This window comes from Tiliqua scincoides, chromosome 4, assembly GCF_035046505.1.
Source record: "Tiliqua scincoides isolate rTilSci1 chromosome 4, rTilSci1.hap2, whole genome shotgun sequence".
Taxonomy (NCBI): domain Eukaryota; kingdom Metazoa; phylum Chordata; class Lepidosauria; order Squamata; family Scincidae; genus Tiliqua; species Tiliqua scincoides.
In genome coordinates, this window is record NC_089824.1 from 165,026,589 (window position 1) to 165,047,492 (window position 20,904).

General features: G+C 43.9%; 1 protein-coding gene across 7 annotated transcripts in view; it reads right to left on the reverse strand.

The window, feature by feature from the left end:
• The window catches only part of IPO13 (importin 13), a 62,283-nt gene that overhangs the window by 8,496 nt on the left and 32,883 nt on the right, over positions 1-20,904 (reverse strand). For 6 of the 7 annotated variants that reach the window (XM_066623002.1, XM_066623004.1, XM_066623003.1 and 3 more), the window contains exons 7-19: positions 19,612-19,759; positions 19,167-19,348; positions 18,448-18,474; positions 17,826-17,960; positions 17,164-17,307; positions 16,567-16,647; positions 12,239-12,376; positions 11,766-11,862; positions 10,216-10,268; positions 2,320-2,386; positions 2,003-2,061; positions 1,579-1,668; positions 1,040-1,221 (exon numbers count right to left, since the gene is read on the reverse strand). In XM_066623002.1, the coding sequence (XP_066479099.1) occupies positions 1,040-1,221; positions 1,579-1,668; positions 2,003-2,061; positions 2,320-2,386; positions 10,216-10,268; positions 11,766-11,862; positions 12,239-12,376; positions 16,567-16,647; positions 17,164-17,307; positions 17,826-17,960; positions 18,448-18,474; positions 19,167-19,348; positions 19,612-19,759 (1,403 nt within the window). Of the gene's footprint in view, positions 1-40; positions 303-1,039; positions 1,222-1,578; positions 1,669-2,002; positions 2,062-2,319; positions 2,387-10,215; positions 10,269-11,765; positions 11,863-12,238; positions 12,377-16,566; positions 16,648-17,163; positions 17,308-17,825; positions 17,961-18,447; positions 18,475-19,166; positions 19,349-19,611; positions 19,760-20,904 lie in introns of those variants that run through there. The other variant, XM_066623000.1, reaches the window with a different exon arrangement.

The following is a 20,904-nucleotide window of genomic DNA, read 5'->3' on the forward strand; positions in this document are numbered from 1 at the left end:
GAATTAAAGGTTAAGCCACCCAGAGGTGATAACTGCCAATGGTAAGTGATTCCTGTACACAAGTAATCTCCCACTACCATACCCATGAGGAACCTGGCACCCAGAGCCTCACTGCAGTCATGCTCAAGGCAGCTTCTGTGCTAAACTCCACTGCAAAACTCTCCACAGTGCACTGGATTCCCCATGTGTTCCTATTTTCCAAATGTTAGAGGAGAGCTGGGATGAACTTTTCATTAGCCAGTTTAATCCGGTGCTGGTTATTATCCTGTGGTCTTCTCTGCCAGCCCAGGCAGGCAAGTAACCTGCATACAAGTCATGGGAGGTGGTATTAGCTCGTTCACACAGAGCCACAGACAAGTATTTTTGGCCCTAGAGAACAAGTTGAGGTGGACTGAAACAGAATGATAGTGTTTAGTAATGTAATTCTTCAAAGGGAAGCAACCAAGAGAGCTACAGAGGTAATCCAGAAAGATGATTAATTTACAGGCAATAACTCAGGAGTAGATTCATGGCTCTTCAGAGAATAAAGGGGGGTGGTTGGTTGATACCATGTTAAAAAAAACCCATGAAAGGTAACCCGCTACAAGGATGAAAATCTTAGTAATAAGAAAAAGTGTTTCATTTTCTATGCAACTTTTTTCTGCTTACTTTGACTTTAGCCCAATATGTTGTATCTTCTTAAACTCCTTAATTTGTCTTAGTAAAATGTTCTAAGTGCAGTTTCCTTTGTGGAGTATTAGATCATCATCTGTAAACTCCCTGGTTCTATCAAGCTGTGAATCCTTAATTTTTCTACCAGATCTCCAAAGGTCCTGGGTTTGCAGATAATGTGTTACTGGTAAGGGATCTTGGGCAGGACAGTAACAAACACCACAGAGCTGCTCCATGTGTGGAATAACTGGGGCTAGCATTTCTAGGGCTAGGGAAAGACCTAGCTCACCTGTCAGTTTGGGGGGGGTACAGAAAAAACACTGAAGACCTAAGAAACTCACATTATCTTCTACTCTAACCTCAGAAATTGCACAAAGAAGAAACTCACCTGAGAATTTGCTGGCTAAAGATTTCCTTCTGTTCAGGGCTAACACGGGCTGATGGGAAACCATCCTGCTGCATCACTTCCTTAATCCAGATGCTTAAGTAACTAAAGCAATGCTTGTTGAGAGCAAACAGGATCTCAGAAAACTGTTCCATTGAATTGCGTGAAGCTTGGCCACCTACAGCCTGTGAAAGAAGACCAAATTCAGTGAACACCAGCCAGCTCAGACAGACTGTACTGCATGATATTACCTATCTAGAAAGGCTCCAATGGACAGTATCAAGGACATGGCTAAGGGCTTCAGTGTCTTTAGAGAAACCTCAAAAATTGAAACCCTATGCACACCTGTTTAATGAATCTTGCTGATCATATACTTGCATAGGGTCAGAGTGTAAGTCACTTAGGAAATTTCTTTAAGTAGGAATACTGAATTAGCAAAATTAATCTGATAAATGCAGCTCTTTTGTGAGTAATATGCCTTCCAATTATCCTCTCTCATTGCCTCAAACCTAGCTTGAAAAGCCACTGTTCCCACTTCTTACCTCAAGCACAGCCTGCAGTAGCATTTTACCATTCTCATGTACCACCTGACCCACAGGTGGAATCTCCCCACAGCGTGGCAACAGCTCAGTCTGCAAGAAGAAACAACTGGTGAATTAAAAAAATAAATCTATCACTTCTCAGAAGATCTCCTGATCCAAAAGGGAGACTTTGTCCTTTCCTGTACACATGACTCAACCAGAGTACAGACATATACACACGTTCCCTCTCACAAAAATCTGCTACAGAAAAGATGTCCTTAGGTTGCACTTTGTGAAGCCCCTTCATGGAATTTCTTTTGGGGGGGGGGTACACACACTCCTCATTCTGTATGTTTCTTGATGCTCTCCCAGCAAGTGCTTCTAAGCCACCAGCCAAGGGAAATCCTAGACAGAACACAGATCTACAAAAAACAAAAATACTCACAAAAAAGCCACAGGCAGATTTGACAGTTGGTGCTTCAGGGAACTTTAAAGAGATCACACCTAGAAAGAAAGTAAGCAGAGTTAGGACTCAGTTAGCACAACACCCAGCTTTCCACATGGGCAGGGAAGAAAGAAGTTTCCCTTCCCTGCAATATAGGGATTTAGCCTGTCTGATCTGGGAATTTTTCCACATAAAAATGCAGGCCTTTACTCAACTTCTTTCATTTATATGAACCTTTAAGGAATATGAACCCATTTGGCTACACCTCTTTGCCAAGAACTGCAGGAAGCTCAGCTTTATGGGACCTGCCTACTCACCACAGTGGAACACTGCTTTGACATCCAGGCTGCTACACAGGAACAAGTCAGGTTTCCGTTTGAGTGTCTGCAAGGTACACACATACACAGAGAATAAACACAGCTCCTGCAAGCAAGCGCTACAGAGAAGTCCCCTGGTCAAGGCCTGCATGTGCACTTACCTGGCCATCAGCCATGGTGCACAATAAGCCAGATATGATAGAAAGGGAAAGGACATAAGCCGAACTCTTCTGAAATCAAGAGTATCTAGGATTCAGGTACAGTAATTAGAAGAGCCTCTGATGAGACAAGTAATTAAAATATTATCTAGACACACATTTCTAGGATTTCCACTTTGCTACAAATGAGATGCACGGGTGTGGGAACAGCCCAATTTCAGAATCTTCACTGACACTAAGAACTGAAGGCTAGTTACAGTTGTAATTTTTATATAACCTTACTTCTTGGCACCATCTTTCAGCTCCGCAAACAAGCACTTTACAGACCAAGAGTCATTTCAGCACCATGGACAGCTGTCAGCGCTGTGCTCCCATTCCTGAGAGGGGTATCTGCTCCACTGTCGCACTTCCCAAACACAAAATTTTAGCCAATAGCAAACAGTACGCTAACCTTCAACCCAATAAACCATGAGAAAAATGTGCTCTGTAATTGAAGTACCATCACAGAAGATGGTAGAAACCTTACTTGTCAAGACTTAACTGGAACTTCATATTGCAGTTGAAAACAGAGTGACTGGTTGCAATACCATTTCCAACTTGCCCTGCCTTCATTGTCCACAGTCTTCCCATTGGAAGGTAGAGACAGAAAGAATAAAGAATTATGTCCCTCTTTATCTTGCAAAGTAAACCACTGCTAGGTTATAAGCAACAAACTGGTTGAGCTTCAAGCTTATCTATGCTGCAGGTTACCTCCATTTGACACTTGCCTGATGTTGAATTTTAGAGTTCACAACTTGTTTCATATTGCAAAAACTACTCTTAAAACTGATCCTGAAAACTCCAAAAGTGGTATTTTCTTCTGTCATTCTACTGCATAAAGTTTGGCTTGCTTGCCAACCTTCAGGTGCTTCCTTTCCCATATATAAACAGATCTGAGGAACTGCTGGTTTTTCAGGTGTTTTTTTTAAAGGGACAACTTTGTGTAATCTGAAATATGTTTTGCACTGGAATCTAATTATGTATAACACCTCTACCCTTAAGACCTACAAATCGTAGACCTTTAGCTTTCTCATCATGCCCAGACTTCTCTCTCCCCCCTTCCCATCCTCCCACTTCAGTGGTTCTGCATAAACCTAAACTTTTGTCCAAATTTAACTGACATAACCTGTGTTCTGGGGTAGATTTGTATCCCAAATCTAACCAAATATTCTACAGTATTTTTCTGTACAAAAAAGATTGAGCTGTACTCCGAAACAAAAGTTGAGATACAACTTATCCTGAGCAGATGTTTGTTTGAGAAATAAAAGAGTACAAAAGTGTCACACTCTGCCTTAAAAAAATTAGATAGACCCACACCCACAACTGAGTTTCTTCCTTTGCAACAGCAAATGTTATTTAAACTACAAGTATTTGAAAAAACATTTTGTTTTAGAATTAGCTTACTATCTGCATATAATTATGCAGACTTCAGAACTACATGTGCATTTCCTAGCTCAGCCTCCAAAAGGTTTAGGAATTTGCACACATTCCAAGAGAATGTGCACTAATCTGAGACTTTACAAACAATCATATTGGGAACTTATAAAGTGCCCAAACCTTACTGCCTTTTCTGCCACACTTCCTTGCTTCCCTCAATGTCAAGGCACCTAAAAGTCTGCCTTTGAAGGCAGTAGAGATGGCCAAGGCAGTAAGCACTACACTCTATAAGCTGCCTGCTCCCCTTCCACCTAAAGGCACCCAGAAACACACCTTGAGGCAGGGAAAGACCATGACAGTGGAAGTGAGACACTCCAGGCCCAGCAAAATGTTTGTCAGCTGGGACTACACTGGGCCTACTGATCCAGGCAGCCCCTAAGGGGAAAAGTGCTTTGTGCACTTTTTCCAACAAGTTGGTCTGCCCAGCATGTCTGTTTCCTGCAGAGGAAAAGTGAGGCTTTTTTGTGTCTTCTAGATGGGAGTTCTTGCTAAAATGTTATCTGCTTAAAAAACTTATTTCTACAGATAACTATTTTTATCTGTCAGAGACTCATTGCCTTTTGCTTCATTTGAAATCCAGATCTTATTCCAGGCTTGCTGCCTTTGAAAACATAAGATCACTTCAGAGCAAAAATTTGATCTATACAAACACTGCAACCAGATAGCAGCTTCTAAACTATTTATTGTGATTAATGGTAAGTTGCAAAAACTTACTTTTAGGGTCACTTTAATTGGACAAAACTCTTGGGAGTTTTGTATCTCAATTACTTATGTTGATCATGATACTCATGATCAACAATTACCGCAGATACTCGCCTGTAAGTCGACCTCACAGATAAGTCAAGGGCAGGTTTTGAGCCAAAAATCATGGAATTTTCTATGACCCTTGGATAAGTTGGGGGTCTTGTTTTGTCTGCTTTTACCTGAGGCCAGATTCTGAAAAATAACCTCCCAGTAATTGTTACCTAAGTAACAATTTATTACTGTATACAATAGTATACAGTTTCCAATTTATTAAAAACATAGTAAGTATTAAAAACGCAGTATACATACATAGTATATATAGTATGTATACTTAGCATAGCAAAAACTGTTTTTAATACAGACTCTGATTTATTAAAAACTATGATCTATCTCACAGATCAGGTGTCTCCAAACTTTTTGGCAGAAGGGCCACGTCATTACAGATATTCTTCTTCGATAAAAACACATGGGAGTGAAAGAACTGGAAAAAACACCTCTTGCCCAGGGAAGAATACTGCACAGTGGGGAGATTTAGCTGCACATGGGGTTTCATTTCATCAAGCAGGGAGTCAGATACGGGGGGGGGGGTGAAGGGGAGTGAAAGAAACTGGAAAGCAGCACCCAATTTACTCAGATGTAGACCCTCTTCAAGAGGAGGTACAGCAGCACCTCCTGGGGTCTTGTGTGGGGTTTTGGGATTCCTGGCAGCCTCGCCTCCTGCCCAGCCAGTCCCCCCATTGTGCAAGGACCCGGAGGAGCCTTGAGGATGCAGGGTGCTAGGGGGACAGTCTGCTGGCCAGGTGTCCGCCGCGCCCACCCAGTGCCGCTGCATGCACTCACTTAAGTCCTGCTGCCCGTGGAGGCAGGGAGCGGAGCAGGGGCGTCCTGGCTGGTGCCGCCACCGCCATCACCAGACTAATGGAGGGCAGGGAGCAACCTGCGCTGCCTGCTCCCAAGCTCACGGCTGCGTCTGTGGCGGGCACGGAGGGAGGCACGCTGCCCCTGCCCAGGGAGCATCTGGTGGGGGGCAGGCAGCGCAGGACGCTCCCTGCCCTCCATCGGTCTGGTGACGATGGCGGCAGCCAGGACGCCCCCACTCCGCTCCCTGCCTCCGCGGGCGGCAGGGCTTAAGTGAGTGCGTGCAGCAGCTCTAAGCGGGCACGGGGGAGCAGCAGGCCAGCAGGCTATCCCCCCACCGCCCTGCCTCCTCCAGGGCTCCTCCAGGTCCTTGCGCAATGGGGGGACCGGCTGGGTGGGAGGCGAGGCTGCTAGGAATCCCACAACCCCGCGCAAGACCTGAAGAGGCGCCACTGCCCCTCCTTCCGCAGAGTCCCTCCTTGACCGAGGCAGGGTGCAAATGGCCCCTCGCCCCCTCAGTTTGCCTGCGTGACTGCGCAGGTAAGACGAGGGAGGGCGATTCTCCCATCATTTCTGGGTGCAAATTTATCGCCTTATAGGCAAGTATCTACGGTACTTATGTTGATCTGATCATGTTAGTTGTGTTTGGGATACATTTCTACCCATGAGTGTATTTTTACACACAGAAAATATATTTTAAATAGTACCAAGCTATACTTAGGATATCTTAGGTAAGAATCTGCTGGCGATGTCTTAAAAGCAAAAAGTAGCAGAGCTACAAGTTTTTGCAAAAGATGCGTCTCTGGGGTAACGAACTACCCTAGAACAAAAGATTAGGGTGCAACTGAACCTCTTTGTCTGATTTCCTGTATGACTCAAAGTATTGAGATTTTCAGGGAGTATAATTAATCTGATAAGAGACAACTCCATTACTTATCCTGCTCCTCCCTGCAAAGTGCTGACACAACACAGATAAGCAATTTCAGGAAAATGGAAATTTCAGAAATAGGCAAGTCTAAGATACTTGTCCTTCAGAATTCTGTCTGTAGGAAGATCTGCCAGGCTTTATTGCCCAAACTTAACAAGGCATTTGGGAGATAAAGGATTTTGGCTGCTGTGATGAAATCTTTTTAGTTCAAGCATTAGTATTGTTTCAGAAATGATTTTATTTTAGTCTTATTGCAAGCCACCTTGTGGGTCTGCTGGAGAAAGGCAGATGGGCTCGAAGAGTAATGAGGAGCCTAAGGTCTAATTACACAGAGAGCCCTCTTCTTTCTCCTGGGCAAATGGGCAAATGACTATACAGTGAGACCTAGGCATAATAGCAGCATCTTCACATACGAAATTAACAACTATGTCTGCACATCCTGCTGTGTTATGGAGAGCAGATGAGAAATGCTTGACAAGTGCTGGCATTTTGGCTTTAGGTGTTGCCAGGGCTGCAACCCTGCAGCCAAGATACAGGCATCTGATTTGACTTTGCTCTTAAAGATACCAAGCTAGCTAAGTCAAAGCCATGATGCAGAAATGATCACAGCCATTCTACATATGTGCTTAAGTGGTTTATACAAAGATTCTCTTAGCCTTTCCATTGGACCATTCCAGCGACGTGGAGAGGGGGGATTTGCTGCATGGGTAACAGCCTATCCTCCATACCTTCTTTACCCAGGCTTCGCGCACTGGAGAGGACACTCCAACTTCGCCATACGGCGTCGGCACAACACGGGAAGCAGCAGTTTAGGGATTGTCACTCCCGGATTGGCCTTTTCAGCCACACTAGACGCTGTGCCAGAACCACCTTTCAGAGCGCGATACCATAGTCTTTCGAGACTGAAGGTTGCCAATACATGTCTCTTAGCTTTCCTTCACAGCTTCTTTGGGTTTTAAGAATATGTTCACTTAAAGAAATAATAAGGTCCTCAGAGTCACCAATGGATACTTGTCTACTGAGAAAGTATTACTCTTATTGGAAGAGTTCATTGTCCCCTGCACTCAGCATACCAGGGTGCTGTGGTACCCCAGGCAGGAACAGAGTGATGTCACTTCTGGGGAAGCCATGGGAGTGCTTGCGCACTGGCAGCAGCAGAGGCTGGGGTGAAATCATCAAAGTTGTGGCTGTGAGCACCCAGGTAGCAGGCACTGCTATTGCTTTTCAACTCAGGAAGCCATGGGAGCATGTGTGCACTCACAGGGGAAGCTGGCATCCAGGGCTCCTGCCCTGGGGTGCCATACCCTAAATACACCACTGCCTGTACTGAAAACCAGGCTGGGGAGACCATCTGAAAAAATATTCATCTTTTGCACAGTCTCCAGTCAGGCCCTGAACATGGATTGCTAGCTAAGGATGCTGGAAAGATGATGTATAAATTAAAATTTGAAGAAATCTGATCACAATATAAGTGGCAGAGTGGAGAAAATTTGCTTCAAAAAAAAAAAGCCTCTTTCTTGGCAAACATTCTCTGAAACTGACTTGTCAAATATTTGGATTATTTAAAATCAATATATTTCCTCCACCAGTCCTGCTGCAAGGAAGGTGTGTGTGCATGCACATGAAGTGAAATGGGGGAGAATGATATGCCAATGGCCTCAAGATGTAGGGTGCATTGCCTCCAGCCCACTAGCTTTCATATTGTCTAAACATGAGGTGAAATTATAGTACGCAACCCAAAACTAGCTAAAATCAGTCCACACCTAGAAGCTTTCTAATTCGAGCTTCTCACAACTTATACATTGTTAAACAATGGAATTGATTCAACCAAGGTGGAAAAGGTATGCACGGGCAGGAAGAAGGAACTATGATGATACACGAGTCAATGTAAGTGGTATTAACATAAACATTTCATATCTAAATGCCACTAAAATATCACCCTCTGAAGTTTAGCCTGGACCTTGTTAAAAATAATCACTGTCCCAGATACAGGATCAGTATTTGCCTCCTCAGGAGGAAAGGAGACTGGGGACTGAGCCTAAGCTTTGTCAGCATCCTTTGTCTTGGCGCCCAGGGTGCTGCTGCTTTATGGTAGAACCTCAGTCTGGATGTAGCTAGCCAAGAAAATAGGATTGCTAAATTGCTCCAATCTTATTGCAGAAAGTTGAGCTGCTGTAGGATCCTCAGCTGGGTGCATTTGATTGACTAAAGTAGGTCTTAATTGGTTCCTCCTATTTCCTCTCCCATCAGCCCCCACTCAGACTGAATTAGACAGGACAGAGAAGAGGCTGCAGCATGAGGCAAAGCACCTTGCATACAGAAGATCCCAGGTTCAATCCCTGGCATCTCCACGCAAGGCAGAGAAAGATCCCTGTCTGGCACCCCAGAGAGCCACAACAATACTGATCTAGATGGACCAATTGTCTGATTCAGTGTAGGGCAGCCTTTCATCTTCTTCTGACTGTTTTCTCAGTCCAAAGTTTGTCCCCACTCATAACAGTTCCCCCCAGCCTTCTAGAACTACACCCTCAGGTACAAGACTCCTTCAGTTAACCCTTTTCTCAGAATATGGATCCAGCATGGGGCTACACCCCTACATTGCTTAATACTGAAATCAAACATAACTAGTAGGCAGCCAACAACCCCGTAACCATAAGACAAAACAAAAAACATTTTTAAAAGGATACATTTTGATTCTGAGTTCAACTTCAAAATCTGAATTTTAAATGTAATTTAATTTCAAATAGTTTCTTGAAATTTTATTTCAGATCTGCAGAAGAGATGTGTGTCTACAGTTGCTTTCCTGGTTTGGAAGCTCTGAAAAACTGCCACAAGGGGGAGCAAATTACTCAGATACTTTCCACACCACAATATACAGAATCCTCATTAGGTAACAGTAAGCCAGAGCCAAACAAGAAAGTGTCTTGGATCAGGTCAGGAGAGCAGGGTGGGTATCAATGATTTCCTCCTCCTCCCCACTCCATCAATTCCTAGCACTGTAGCTTCTTTTCAGTCTAGTTTAAATCCATTGGGGCTCATCCTGCACTTTGGAGAAGTGCCAACTACCAGACACTAAGCAGCTTATAGTCCATCATCACTTTCCTGGGCATGACATCACCATATCATTAAAGAAAGGGCTGCATAAAAGATTCATGACCTCAAGACCTGGGAGGCCTTGGCAGGAGTGCTGAAGGATGGAGTACAAAAGGGTGCTGAGAGCCACCAGGGAGATGTAAGGCTCCTCTGCAGTCTCAGCCCTGCTGTTACACTCAATAGGTCAGCTGCCTTCCCAGGTCTAAAGACAAATACAACACTATTTCCACCAAACACCATAGACCTGAACACATTTGTCAAAAACTCAGAATCACTTCAGTCAGAAACACACATATACCAGTAGAACTGAAATGCTATTGCTACAGCTCTTGAATGCTGCTTGTCATTTTACAGCAGGCCTCTCCTGTGCCAGGTTACAGTACATGATCTGAAGATAAACCCAGCCTATAAGACTTGTTGGATCACTTGGTACTGCCCCTTGGCGAGAGGAAGGGGCAAGTTCACACCTATGAAAAGGAGAATGTTTTGTTTTCAACTTCCACGGAAACAGATGGAGAAACTCGATATTCAACTAAAAGGAAAAACGTTGTCAACAGAAAGCTAAAAAGAGGTTTAAATTGAATTAAAAAAGAGAAAGAGAGAGAACAGAAAGTGAATGAATAAGAAACTAAAACACACCTGTGCCAGGAGTTGCATAAATGAATCAACAATATCAGGATGATCCCTGGGCCCTAAAAATATAATAAAGATGTAACTGAAGAGAAAAATCATACAAACAGCAACTCAACATCATATAGTTATGTGATACAGAAAGAATTTACAAGTGAAAACAGGAGTAAGGCAGGAAAGGGAGGGTGCATGGGGGGGCTGAAGAGGGCAGGCACATGAGCAGCTTGAAGCAAGTTAAAGAAACAAAACATACAAAAATCATGGAGCTTGGAAACCCAAGAACAGAAAGAAAGTGCAAAGGAATAGGCCTGTTGCCCAGAGTTCCCCGCCAAGCACCAAGGATAGGAAGGGGGGAGCTTACTGCGCCCTAGCATTGGGAGGAAGAGAAAGAAGAGATGACTCAACACCAGCTTCACCTGGAGAGCCAGCAATTTGCACTGGAGATATGGATGTTTTCATCATAAACACACTCGGTCCTGAAAGGTAACTCCAGAGGCAAACAACAAATCCAGCATTGATGTAGAGTGGGCACAAAGCCCATTGAAGCTCCTGATGGGCAGCCCCAATACGCCTTTCACCTATGTCTAGATGTCTACCTGGTTGGGAAGTTTGGGGACATTTTGGCAAGGGTGGGGGAGGAAAGAAGGCCCATGTGGTTGCTGCTAAGCCTACTTCCTTCAAAAGTGTTTGCATCAGGCACTGTGAGAATTCTCTTCCTCTGTGTTGAGCTATGCCTGTTATAGCCAAGAAGTAACAACAGGGTTATATGCCGAGCACTGGTGATTCCCCAGCAATTCTGCATTCAACCAACACATGGGGAAGGGAGCAGACACACTGCCACCCAAATTGTGGCATTACAATCTGACAGAACCTGCACACATATTCCAAACTTGTCCCCTAGACTAGGACCAATGCAATATTAATATGGCATTTCCATGTAAGCATAGGCAAGCTCAAACACTCAGTAGGGATGCAGCATTGCTACAAGGACAATTCTTTAATGAAGAGAACAAGGGAAACATGATGCAGAGGCCCCAACAATGCTTTATTTGGGTCACAGAAAGAGACTATTGAATATGGGTGACTCCACAAAGAGCCAGGGGGATTAAGTTGAAAGATGTAGGGCACACACTCCTGTGATTCCTGCTTCCTGTCAAAACCCAAGTATTAAGTGAAGGAGACAGCTCATTTCACCTTCCTTCAGGACTCTAAACTGAAACAGTCTGGCAGGGTTGGGGCTAGACTCCAGCTTTAAGATGCTGTGGGAGTGTGGGGGCTGAGAGAGAGATAATAGCATAACTGCCCACTCAGACACTGATATCTTGGAAGGAGCACACCAGATGGTCCACCTTAGCAAGAACGTCTATTAGCCAATACCCTAATGCACACACAGACTGGAAGCCTTTGGAACAGACTGGGGCACCAGCATGATTTGAGGAAGGAAGCTCCTCCACTGCCTCCTAATACCCTCCTACAGGCCAATCCACACAACTGAAACCAGGAAGAGCTGTTCCCAATATGGCAGTCCCACAGCAGTGAGGGTGACAAAGCAAACATACCTTGCTGAAAGAGTGTTAGCGTCACTGATGTGACGAGCAGAAAAAGTGCCTTGATGGGCGGGAAATGGGCAGGCTCATGTGCAAAGATGTGAACCAGCTGAGAAAATAAGAGACAAGACCATGAGCACTCCAATACCATATTGCCCCACATATGTAGCCACTAACTCCCCTGTAGAAGTCATGGATGATCAGGATACTAGTTATTCCCTCTTTACAAACATCAGCAAGATTCTTTACCCTTATGCAACAGACTACCAGAGATTAGCAGCAACTAATAAAGGGACACCACTGTGCTGTTTAGCTGTGTGTCTACATGTGCACAGAAGCACATTTTCTTGCATGCTCAGGATACAAGCAAACACACTGTGAGTAAAACCTTATACTGGAAGAAAGTGAAGGGGAAGCCCAAGAGCACCAGGTGGATGAGAATTGCCAGTTTAGCCTTGTGGGGGAATTCTTGTGTTTAGCCTTACCTGTCGGGTGAGGTCAATGGCAGATGCTTGGGGAATGGTACTGTACATCTGGCCAAGCATTTCACACAACTGAGGCACCATGGGTGCAAAGTCATCCAGGAGGGTCTTCACAGACTTCTCAAATATAGAGCACACAGACTGTAGGGCACAAGAGAGTTTGACTCAACAACAATTCTTTAGATGAAGAGTTATTTTGTATTCCACCCTTCCTTCAAATAATTTAGTGTAGCAATAATGGTTCCCTAGCTCTTTTACAACAACTCTGTGAGGTAGATCAGGCTGAGTGTATGACTGGTTCAATGTCACCCATTGAACCTCATGGCTCAGCAAAGATTTGAACCTCCACCTTCCTAGCCTACAATCAATACTAAGTACCACACCACCCTGGTTCCAGATTCAATACCACATGAGCTGGCTGTAGGGATCCAATTCCAGTGATTAACCTTTCCATGACTCTCGCTGCTTTAGAACATTTTTTAATTGACAGAGCTCTTGAATATCCCCATATTTCAGACTGGAATTGTGATATAGCTCTGGCATACAAGGTTGTAGGCAGACTCACCACTTCCACAAACCAAATGCAACTGAAAAAAAAGCTTAAGTTTGGACATCAGGTCCCGGATCCCTGCATCTTTATGCATCAAACTGGCCTTGCATGTGCCCATCTCTATGATACAAGAAGCTTACAAAATGAGCCTTTGGAGTCAAATTCTCTACTGCAAGCCTGACACTTGCCCTCCTACCCATACAGGGTACAGATTTCTGCTTCCAATGTGTATGCTACCATCTATCTACACTCCTTAGAAACAAAAAGCACTTTACTACAATGATGACAAAACTAAGACTCATTTTATGAAGGCTATTCTGAAACTAAGTACTGATTGGTTGTTAAAAAGAAAAAACAAGACTTAAGGAAAACAATTTAATAGAAGTTAACTACCATGGCCACAGTACATCTCCATGCCATCTCCATCTGAACTGAGGCAACTATCATGTTGTGGGACAAGCAGACTTTATACCCTGCAGGAAGAACATTCCCACCAGGCTCAGCCAGCTGGTAACCTTTTCTGCAGGTTGTGCATGCAGGGGATAAAGTCCCTTGTCCCATGATTTGAAAATTGCCTCAATTCAGATGGAGATGTAGTGTGGCCATGGTATTTAACTTCTGAGCTGTATTAAATTGTTTTCCTTAAGTCTTGTTTTTTTTTAACAGCCAAGCAGTGTTTAGTTTCAGAATAGCCTTCTTATTAGGGAAACTGTTCTGCAAGAGATGCATCTATGCTCAGACAAAAAGGAACTCTCAGAGCAAAAATCTGACTATGTGAAAGGAATCAACAATAGAGGACCAAACTGAATGTTATGAGCATCTAGCAACAAGAAACGCACATCACTGTTCTTAACAATGTGGATCACAAACCTACCTACTTCAAGATCGACTAATAATCCTGACTGCTAATCTGGATTGCCACTATCCAATACTGGGTTCTGCCCAACCCTGCCTGTACCCTAGGATTCAAACAAAAATCTTCCTTGCAAATATGTTGCCCTTCAACCCTTTTGGCATAAAGGTATTTTTACTTTATATCTCACTTTTCCTAACCTCACAGAAAATATTCAAGGTGGCTTTACCAGCAGTATCTCTAAAACAATACAATAAACCACCAAAACACTAACACAACAAAACAGCTAACATCAACATTTTAGATATCCTAAGGATAAAGACACTCGTTCAATACATAATCACAATCCTGCTATAAGCAAGAAAAAAATATGACTTTAGTATGGTAATGAGCATCTCTATTAAATTTCTAATTATGCAATATTACACATGTTTACTCAGAAAAACAGACTGAGGCAAAGAAGGAAGGCCTGTAGCCAGGGAGACAGACCAGGGATAGACTACATTTGCTCTCAGTGTGGAAGAGATTGTCACTTCCGAATTGGTCTCTTCAGGCACACTAGACGCTGTTCCAGAACCACCATTCAGAGCACGATACCATAGTCTTCCAAGACTGAAGGATGACAATGATTACTCAGAAATAAGCCCTGCTGTGTTCAATGGGACTTACTCTCAGTGTGCATTCAACTGCAGCCTAAGAAACACTAATTCTGTTCTTAACACCACTGTTTTTGACCTCAGTTGAAAGAATATGTTTTAAAAGATTATGGTATTAAGTTAGGGCACAATCCTAAACAGGTCTACTCAGAAGTAAGTCCTATTGCGTTCAATGGGACTTACTCCCAGGAAAGTAAGGTTAGGATTGCAGCCTTAAAGTTGTAAGTAGAGTGTGAGTGCAAAGATTTCATGTGGCCAGGAGGGATTCTCACACTTTGCATCTTCCTTTCCTCCTTTATGAGACCTAGTACCAACTCCCCTGCTTCTATTCCAGGAACCCTATTCTTCCTCTGTACCCCCATACTATTAACTGTAAAGACAGAATCCCTAAGCTAGTATCATGTTAAAAAGGGCTGACTCTAGGGCCAGAGCCAATGAACATTTCCCCCCCCCCCCATTCACCAGGAAAATGAACATAAACCATTCAGCTAAGACTTTTTCCAAAACAATATTTCTTGCAGAAATCATAATTTTGAAGTTAGTGTTTAGAAGATTTCCTATGAAGTTCAGAGGCTAGGCAAAGTGACAACTCTCTATATGAAGCCCATATGGATCTAGTTGAGTATCCCCTTTTGAAAGGCTACCCTTTACCTGCTGGGTCTCTGACCACAATTGCATCACAAAAGATCTTGAATTCTATTTACTGTAATTTATTATCCCCCTCAGAAACTTACAAGCAGAGAAGAGACAAATAGGGAAGGAGAAATTCTAATTGTAGCTTCTCTAGAACAGGGGTGCCCAAACCCTGGCCCGGGGGCCACTTGTGGCCCTCAGGGGCATCCAATACAGCCCTCGGGGAACTCCCAGTCTTCAATGAACCTCTGGCCCTCCAGAGACTTACTGGAGCCCATGCTGGCCCAATGCAACTGCTCTCAGCTTGAGGACAACTGTTTGACCTCTCGCCTGAGCTGTGGGACAAGGGCTCCCTCCACTATTTTATGTTTCACATCTGTGATGCAGCAGTGGCAGAAAAGGAAAGGCCAGCCTTGCTTTGTGCAAGGCCTTTTATAGGCCATGAGCTATTGCAAGACCTTCATTCATTCATATAAGTTCCATCTCTAATATATTCATTTATGTAAATTTATTCAAATTTGAAATGTAAATTAATTAATTTTTTCCCAGCCCCCAACACAGTGTCAGAGAGATGATGTGGCCCTCCTGCCAAAATGTTTGGACACCTGTGCTCTAGAACAAATGAAAAGATAGCAACTGCTGCTTGCCCATCCCTGACAGAAGGGCAGAGAACACCAAAATATAGCCCACTCAGGCTGATAGCAGAATGGCCAGGCTGGTTAGTTTCCTTATTCCCTTTTCTTACATATGTATATGCTCAGGAGCATAACCAGGGCCTGCCTTGCCAGCCAGCCACTCTTCCTTCAGAGTACAACCCAGGTGTGTTTAAAAATGCACCATCAATCCATGGTAATTTTTTAATCTGTCCCAAAATGTCTTTGACTAATTAAATGTATTTAAAATAGATTCATATAGACCTATAAGAACAGTGGTTGCTACTTCTGCTGAATGGAGTCTGTGCTTATTGAAATCAAATTAGACTTCTACTGTCTACAATATTTGAAAAATCTTTGCATAATTAACTTGTACAGCAAACTTGCAGAAGTTGGCATTCAGCACTACAGTAATTTTGATTTTAAAGTTTCTCCACAGCAAGACTTTTGGTCCAGTATTTATAGACACATTAGCCTCTTCCCAATCAAATACCACATACAAATCCAAATAGTATCATTACCATAGAAATAATGATAACAAGATGAGAGGGTGGAAGCAAAAACTCACCTGAGGCATTTCACTTCAGTGTTGTGTACTGGGCTCAGTATACATGTCTTACAGGTTATTCTAGCAAGGGGGCATAGGGTTGTGGAGCTGGGCAGTTTCAAGCCAGTTCAGTGAAACCAGAGCAGTTCTAGTACCAGTGAAAACAGCAGTATTCTGGGGTGGGTGGGTGGAGCTCAAAAACACATTAGATACCTACCCAAGATTAAAAGGTGTTGGCAGCACCAGAAAGACTCAGTTTCCTCCTCTGGCATAGAGTTGGATCTTTTCCTGGCATGCAGAATGTAGAATATCCTAGAATTGGCAGCTACGCATGAGGCCAAGGCATGATAGAAGCAACTGCAGTTTCGGAGCTACGTTTGCTACTGGGTATCATGTGTTTTGAGTCCCATTTCCACATACCCCCAGGGAAAAGCATTACCTCCACAACCTGAGCATCATTCAACCACTTGCTGAGTACTTTCTGAATGAGCTGGAAGACTTGCTGCAGAACCACCACTACCTGTAGAGGAGGAGGAGGATAGGAGATCATGGTCAATTTTGAAAAGAGGAGAGTGTTCATGATCATTCAGATCCTGGAATGAAAAGAGGATCAGAGCCCTATCTAGAAACCAGAAGCTATCCTACAACTCTTACACCAGAAATGTCTGCAAACATTGCTAGATATACAACCACCTCCCACTCTGCCTTTCTTTACTGACAGAATGACTCCTCACCAAGATGTAAGGTATGTTTCTTTCTATAAAAATGTTCTGGGCTTTGAGCAGTGACATAAAAGGGCTCATGGTCACAGTTGTTTATATATAAGAGCTCATTGAGACATTTAACAGATTACAAATAAAGGGCCATGTTGTGCACCAGTTTTTTCTCATCTCCTTATAGTATTCTATGCTACTTCTCCTGATCATTCCTGCAGTTAGAAGAGACTGCCTACAGCTATCTGGCAGGGTAGATGAGCAGCCATTTAATTGCACTGTTTGTGCATTAGATCATACAAAAGATATATAGACACACTCACTGGATTAGGGCCCTGAGGCACAGGCAGCTTCTTGACCTCTGTGCTCTCATGGTCGTCATCATGGTGGCTGATGTCCAATGTAGTGAAGAGACTGGAGAGCAGGCCCAGGATGTGGATGATGGCAAGCTTGTTGGAGGGGTTTGGCTGTAGGGTGACAAATCACTGTGAAGTTTGCAATGGGCCCAGAATATAAGCTACTAATAATGTAGCCACGTGCTCTTATAGATTTTTTACTGCCATAAGGTGACAAAAGATAGGAAGGACGAACTGTACCATACTGACTCTCCCAAATTCATTAGATTCTCCCTAATGCAGTCCACAAAGCTCTCCTCAGATGCCCCAGGTTGGCAGAAAAAACAGACAACAGCTATGATGGAGAGTTTGGTGCCCAATATATCATCCCCATCTGTTCCTTACTTCTTACTCCCCACAGCAGAACTGGGAAAGCATCAGGGTTGGGGGAGGAGCAGAAACTGAAGGACAGTGAGCCAAGGATCAAAACAGCTCAAAGAAGCAAAAGGGGACTTTGCAAAGTCAGGCATGGCAAAGAGCTAGGCACATCTTGTAACTGAGAAGCATAGTATCGTGCACTCTGCAGGCCAGGTCTTGTCTTTCCTTAAGGGAGGGCAGTTAGCCATCGCAAGACAATAGATGTAGCTCACCGTCTCATCTGCCAACTTTTCCAGCTGCTGAATGTAAGGAGTAATGAGCGAATGCAGGTTCTTCAGAATCTCCTCCACTTGGAGGGCAGATAGTAAGAAGCCCAGAGCTTGCATCAGCCACATGCACTGACTTGTCTGGGGAGGACAGAACAGACAATATTTTTAGTTTCACCTGCTATTTTCAAACACAGTTTTTTTTCTATGCTACTTTTCAAGTAGCTCATGCTCCCTGCCATGCTGCTTAGTTGATTCCAAAACTTGGCGTTGTGAGGGTTCAGTCCAGAAACCTGTTTTTAATGCCAGGGCTCAGCACTGAGAGAAACCAATGCCTGAGCTGTGACATATAGGTTAGTGCAAGAAAGACAAGTGCATGCAGCTTTCCTTGAAAAAAAAAGGAAAATCATAATAGCTGCCTCTATCTAAACTTGATCTGTCATATCTCTAAGCTCCCTGCATGGTAACTGGAGACACCATTTCCATCACTCACTGTAATCTTACTCTCATTGCTGGTAATGCTAAAATATGGCCCAACAAGTAGCCATGACTTCTGCATGCACACAGCTCTTTCACTTCACCCCAGCACCACTAAGTGCAGAAAACAGGAGGAGAACAAGCATCTTACCTTGTGAATTTGCTTCATTAGCACATCCTGCAGAGGGAAAGATATGAAAAAAGTTAATACTCTTCTATAAGGAGTGATTACTTACAATTCCCTAACCACAATTTCAGATGACTACTCGGGGGGGGGGAACATGTTTCTAATGTAAATATGGGTCTGGAACACTGAAGGGAATAAAAGCCGCTGGGGTTGGGAGTTTCTGGGGAAAGTGGGTTGACTAGCACCCCCTTCCCATTTATTCTTCAGTATAAATAAATATCTCTAACTAGTCAAGCCTTTGTTCCCCCCCCCTCCACAAATTCCATCATGTCAGCAGCAAGGTTCAACAGCTCTGCTGCACTACAGACCCAGCAAATATAACATTTTCAACAGAAAGCAAGAGGGGAACACAAGAATACATTCACACAGATGACTGAACCCACTCTCACAAAAATCCCACTAGAGAAATAACTCGACCCTTTTCCTCCTTAGCTGCCAGGATATGTGAGCAAACATTGCAATACCAACTGATTCAAGTTATCCTGATGGATTCCTTCCCTCAGAAACTTGTAGGTTTGAAAACATCTAACGGCCATTTATTCTTTCCAATCTCCACTCCACAGTGCTCTTGGCTCCTATAGCTCTGAACCTCTACAGATGATCATATCTATGCAGCTCAATACTAGCTTTAAGTCCTGCGTTTTCACAACCCCAAGGCTCTTCAGACCCCTGCTATCATTTACCTGAGAGACAGCAACAATGTTGGCAGCATAGGGAGGCAAGTCATACTTGCATTCACGGCAGATCTTCTTGAGGGTGGAGACACTGGAGATGGACAACTCAGGATTGCCCAGTGCCTGCAGCACCAAGGGCAGTACATTGTTGATCATGACAGGATGGTCAGCCAGCCACTCTGAGAGGGCGCCTAGGCAGCAGACAGAATATACAACTGCTGCTATACTTAACATACCAAACATTACCAGTACACCCATGCAAAGTAGATAAACTTCTTCCCCCAGCCAGCAACTATATATGGCCAAAATCTCAAACACATTCACACTCCCTGGCTATGAGGACCCAGCAGCTATTCCTTATGCAAGAAGAACCCACCACTAATGTTGTAGGGGTTGGGAAGAACTCTCGGGTTCTTCTCCCCCCCCCCCCCGCCACCATGCCCAATTCTCTCACCAATGGTGAACATAACCGTATCTGCAAGCTGCACATTGCTGATACTGATGTGGGGGATGAGCCCAATGAGGCCAGGCACTACATCCGAGTAGTTTACATCGATGGTCTCTGCAATGGACTGGAACCCATAAAGCAAAGCTTCCGTATGCTGAGAGAGAAAAAGAGGGAGAGAGATTTGTTTCTTGAGCCCATAGCCTGCCTTCTAAAGTACAGGCCGTGATGGCCCATCCAATTCAGGCACCTGATGCAGGTTGCATTGGTGGCAGACTGCAGTGGGCGGTGGATTTGTGGTGGAGGCCTGCTGTCTCCATTGCCTCACTTCAACTAGCTGCCAATGCAAGCTGCATTGATCTGCTTCCCACTGACTCAAGAGAAGCAGATAGTTCCTTGACTTACTACAGTCCTTGGACTCTAGGTTCTGTTCTGGGAAAGGATATGCAAGGTAAGCTACCACAGAAAACTGTGCTTTCTTCATATTTTGTACTTTTCTTACTGTTAATACTACAGAATACTAACCATATCAACCAGTAAGCAATTTTATAGGAATGCCTCTCCTAGCAGACAGATCCCACAGGGCTAAAGTACACTATTCCTGGCAACACAAAACACTAATGATTCTTGTCCAGCACAATTCCTGTGTGCCATGCTGCAAAGGTGCTTGGCAGCTTAATTCAAAGCATAGTCTTCCCCTACCTGTATACCATGAATGTACTTCTAAATTCATATTCCCTTTGACCCAGGGCCATTCTACTCAGCTCCAGACTACTGAGCCTTCAGTTCTCAGCTCCAGAATGTGCTGGGATGCCCAAGACTCTGTCAATGTTCCCAGTCCCTCAGACTGTGAATCAAGGCCCAAGCTAGGTTCTTGCTTGGTTGTCAACAATGATGAACGAGGAGAGACCCTGTGGTCACTGGTGCTTGACACCCATCACTGTTTCTTGTGCCAGCTGCATGCTGACAACAAGCCAAGGTGAGCATATACATATTGATGAGTTGCTGTACAGAGATCCCTCGCCTAACATTACCACTGCCACAGCACAGCAGATATAGATATCCATGCATCTTTCTCCAAACTGAAAAGATAGAGGCCTGTGAAATAGTACAGTAAGTGGGATAGCTAGACCACTCAATATTTCCTATAGAGGTATTCAGGCCTACAATCCTCTGTCACTCAAGCCCCAAGACAGCAATGAGCTCCTATATTGCAGATGCTTTTCAAACATCTTCTAGTTCAGTTGAAGCTAGTAATCTGCTGCTACCACTTGCCAGATAATATATTAGTGAATTCTACAA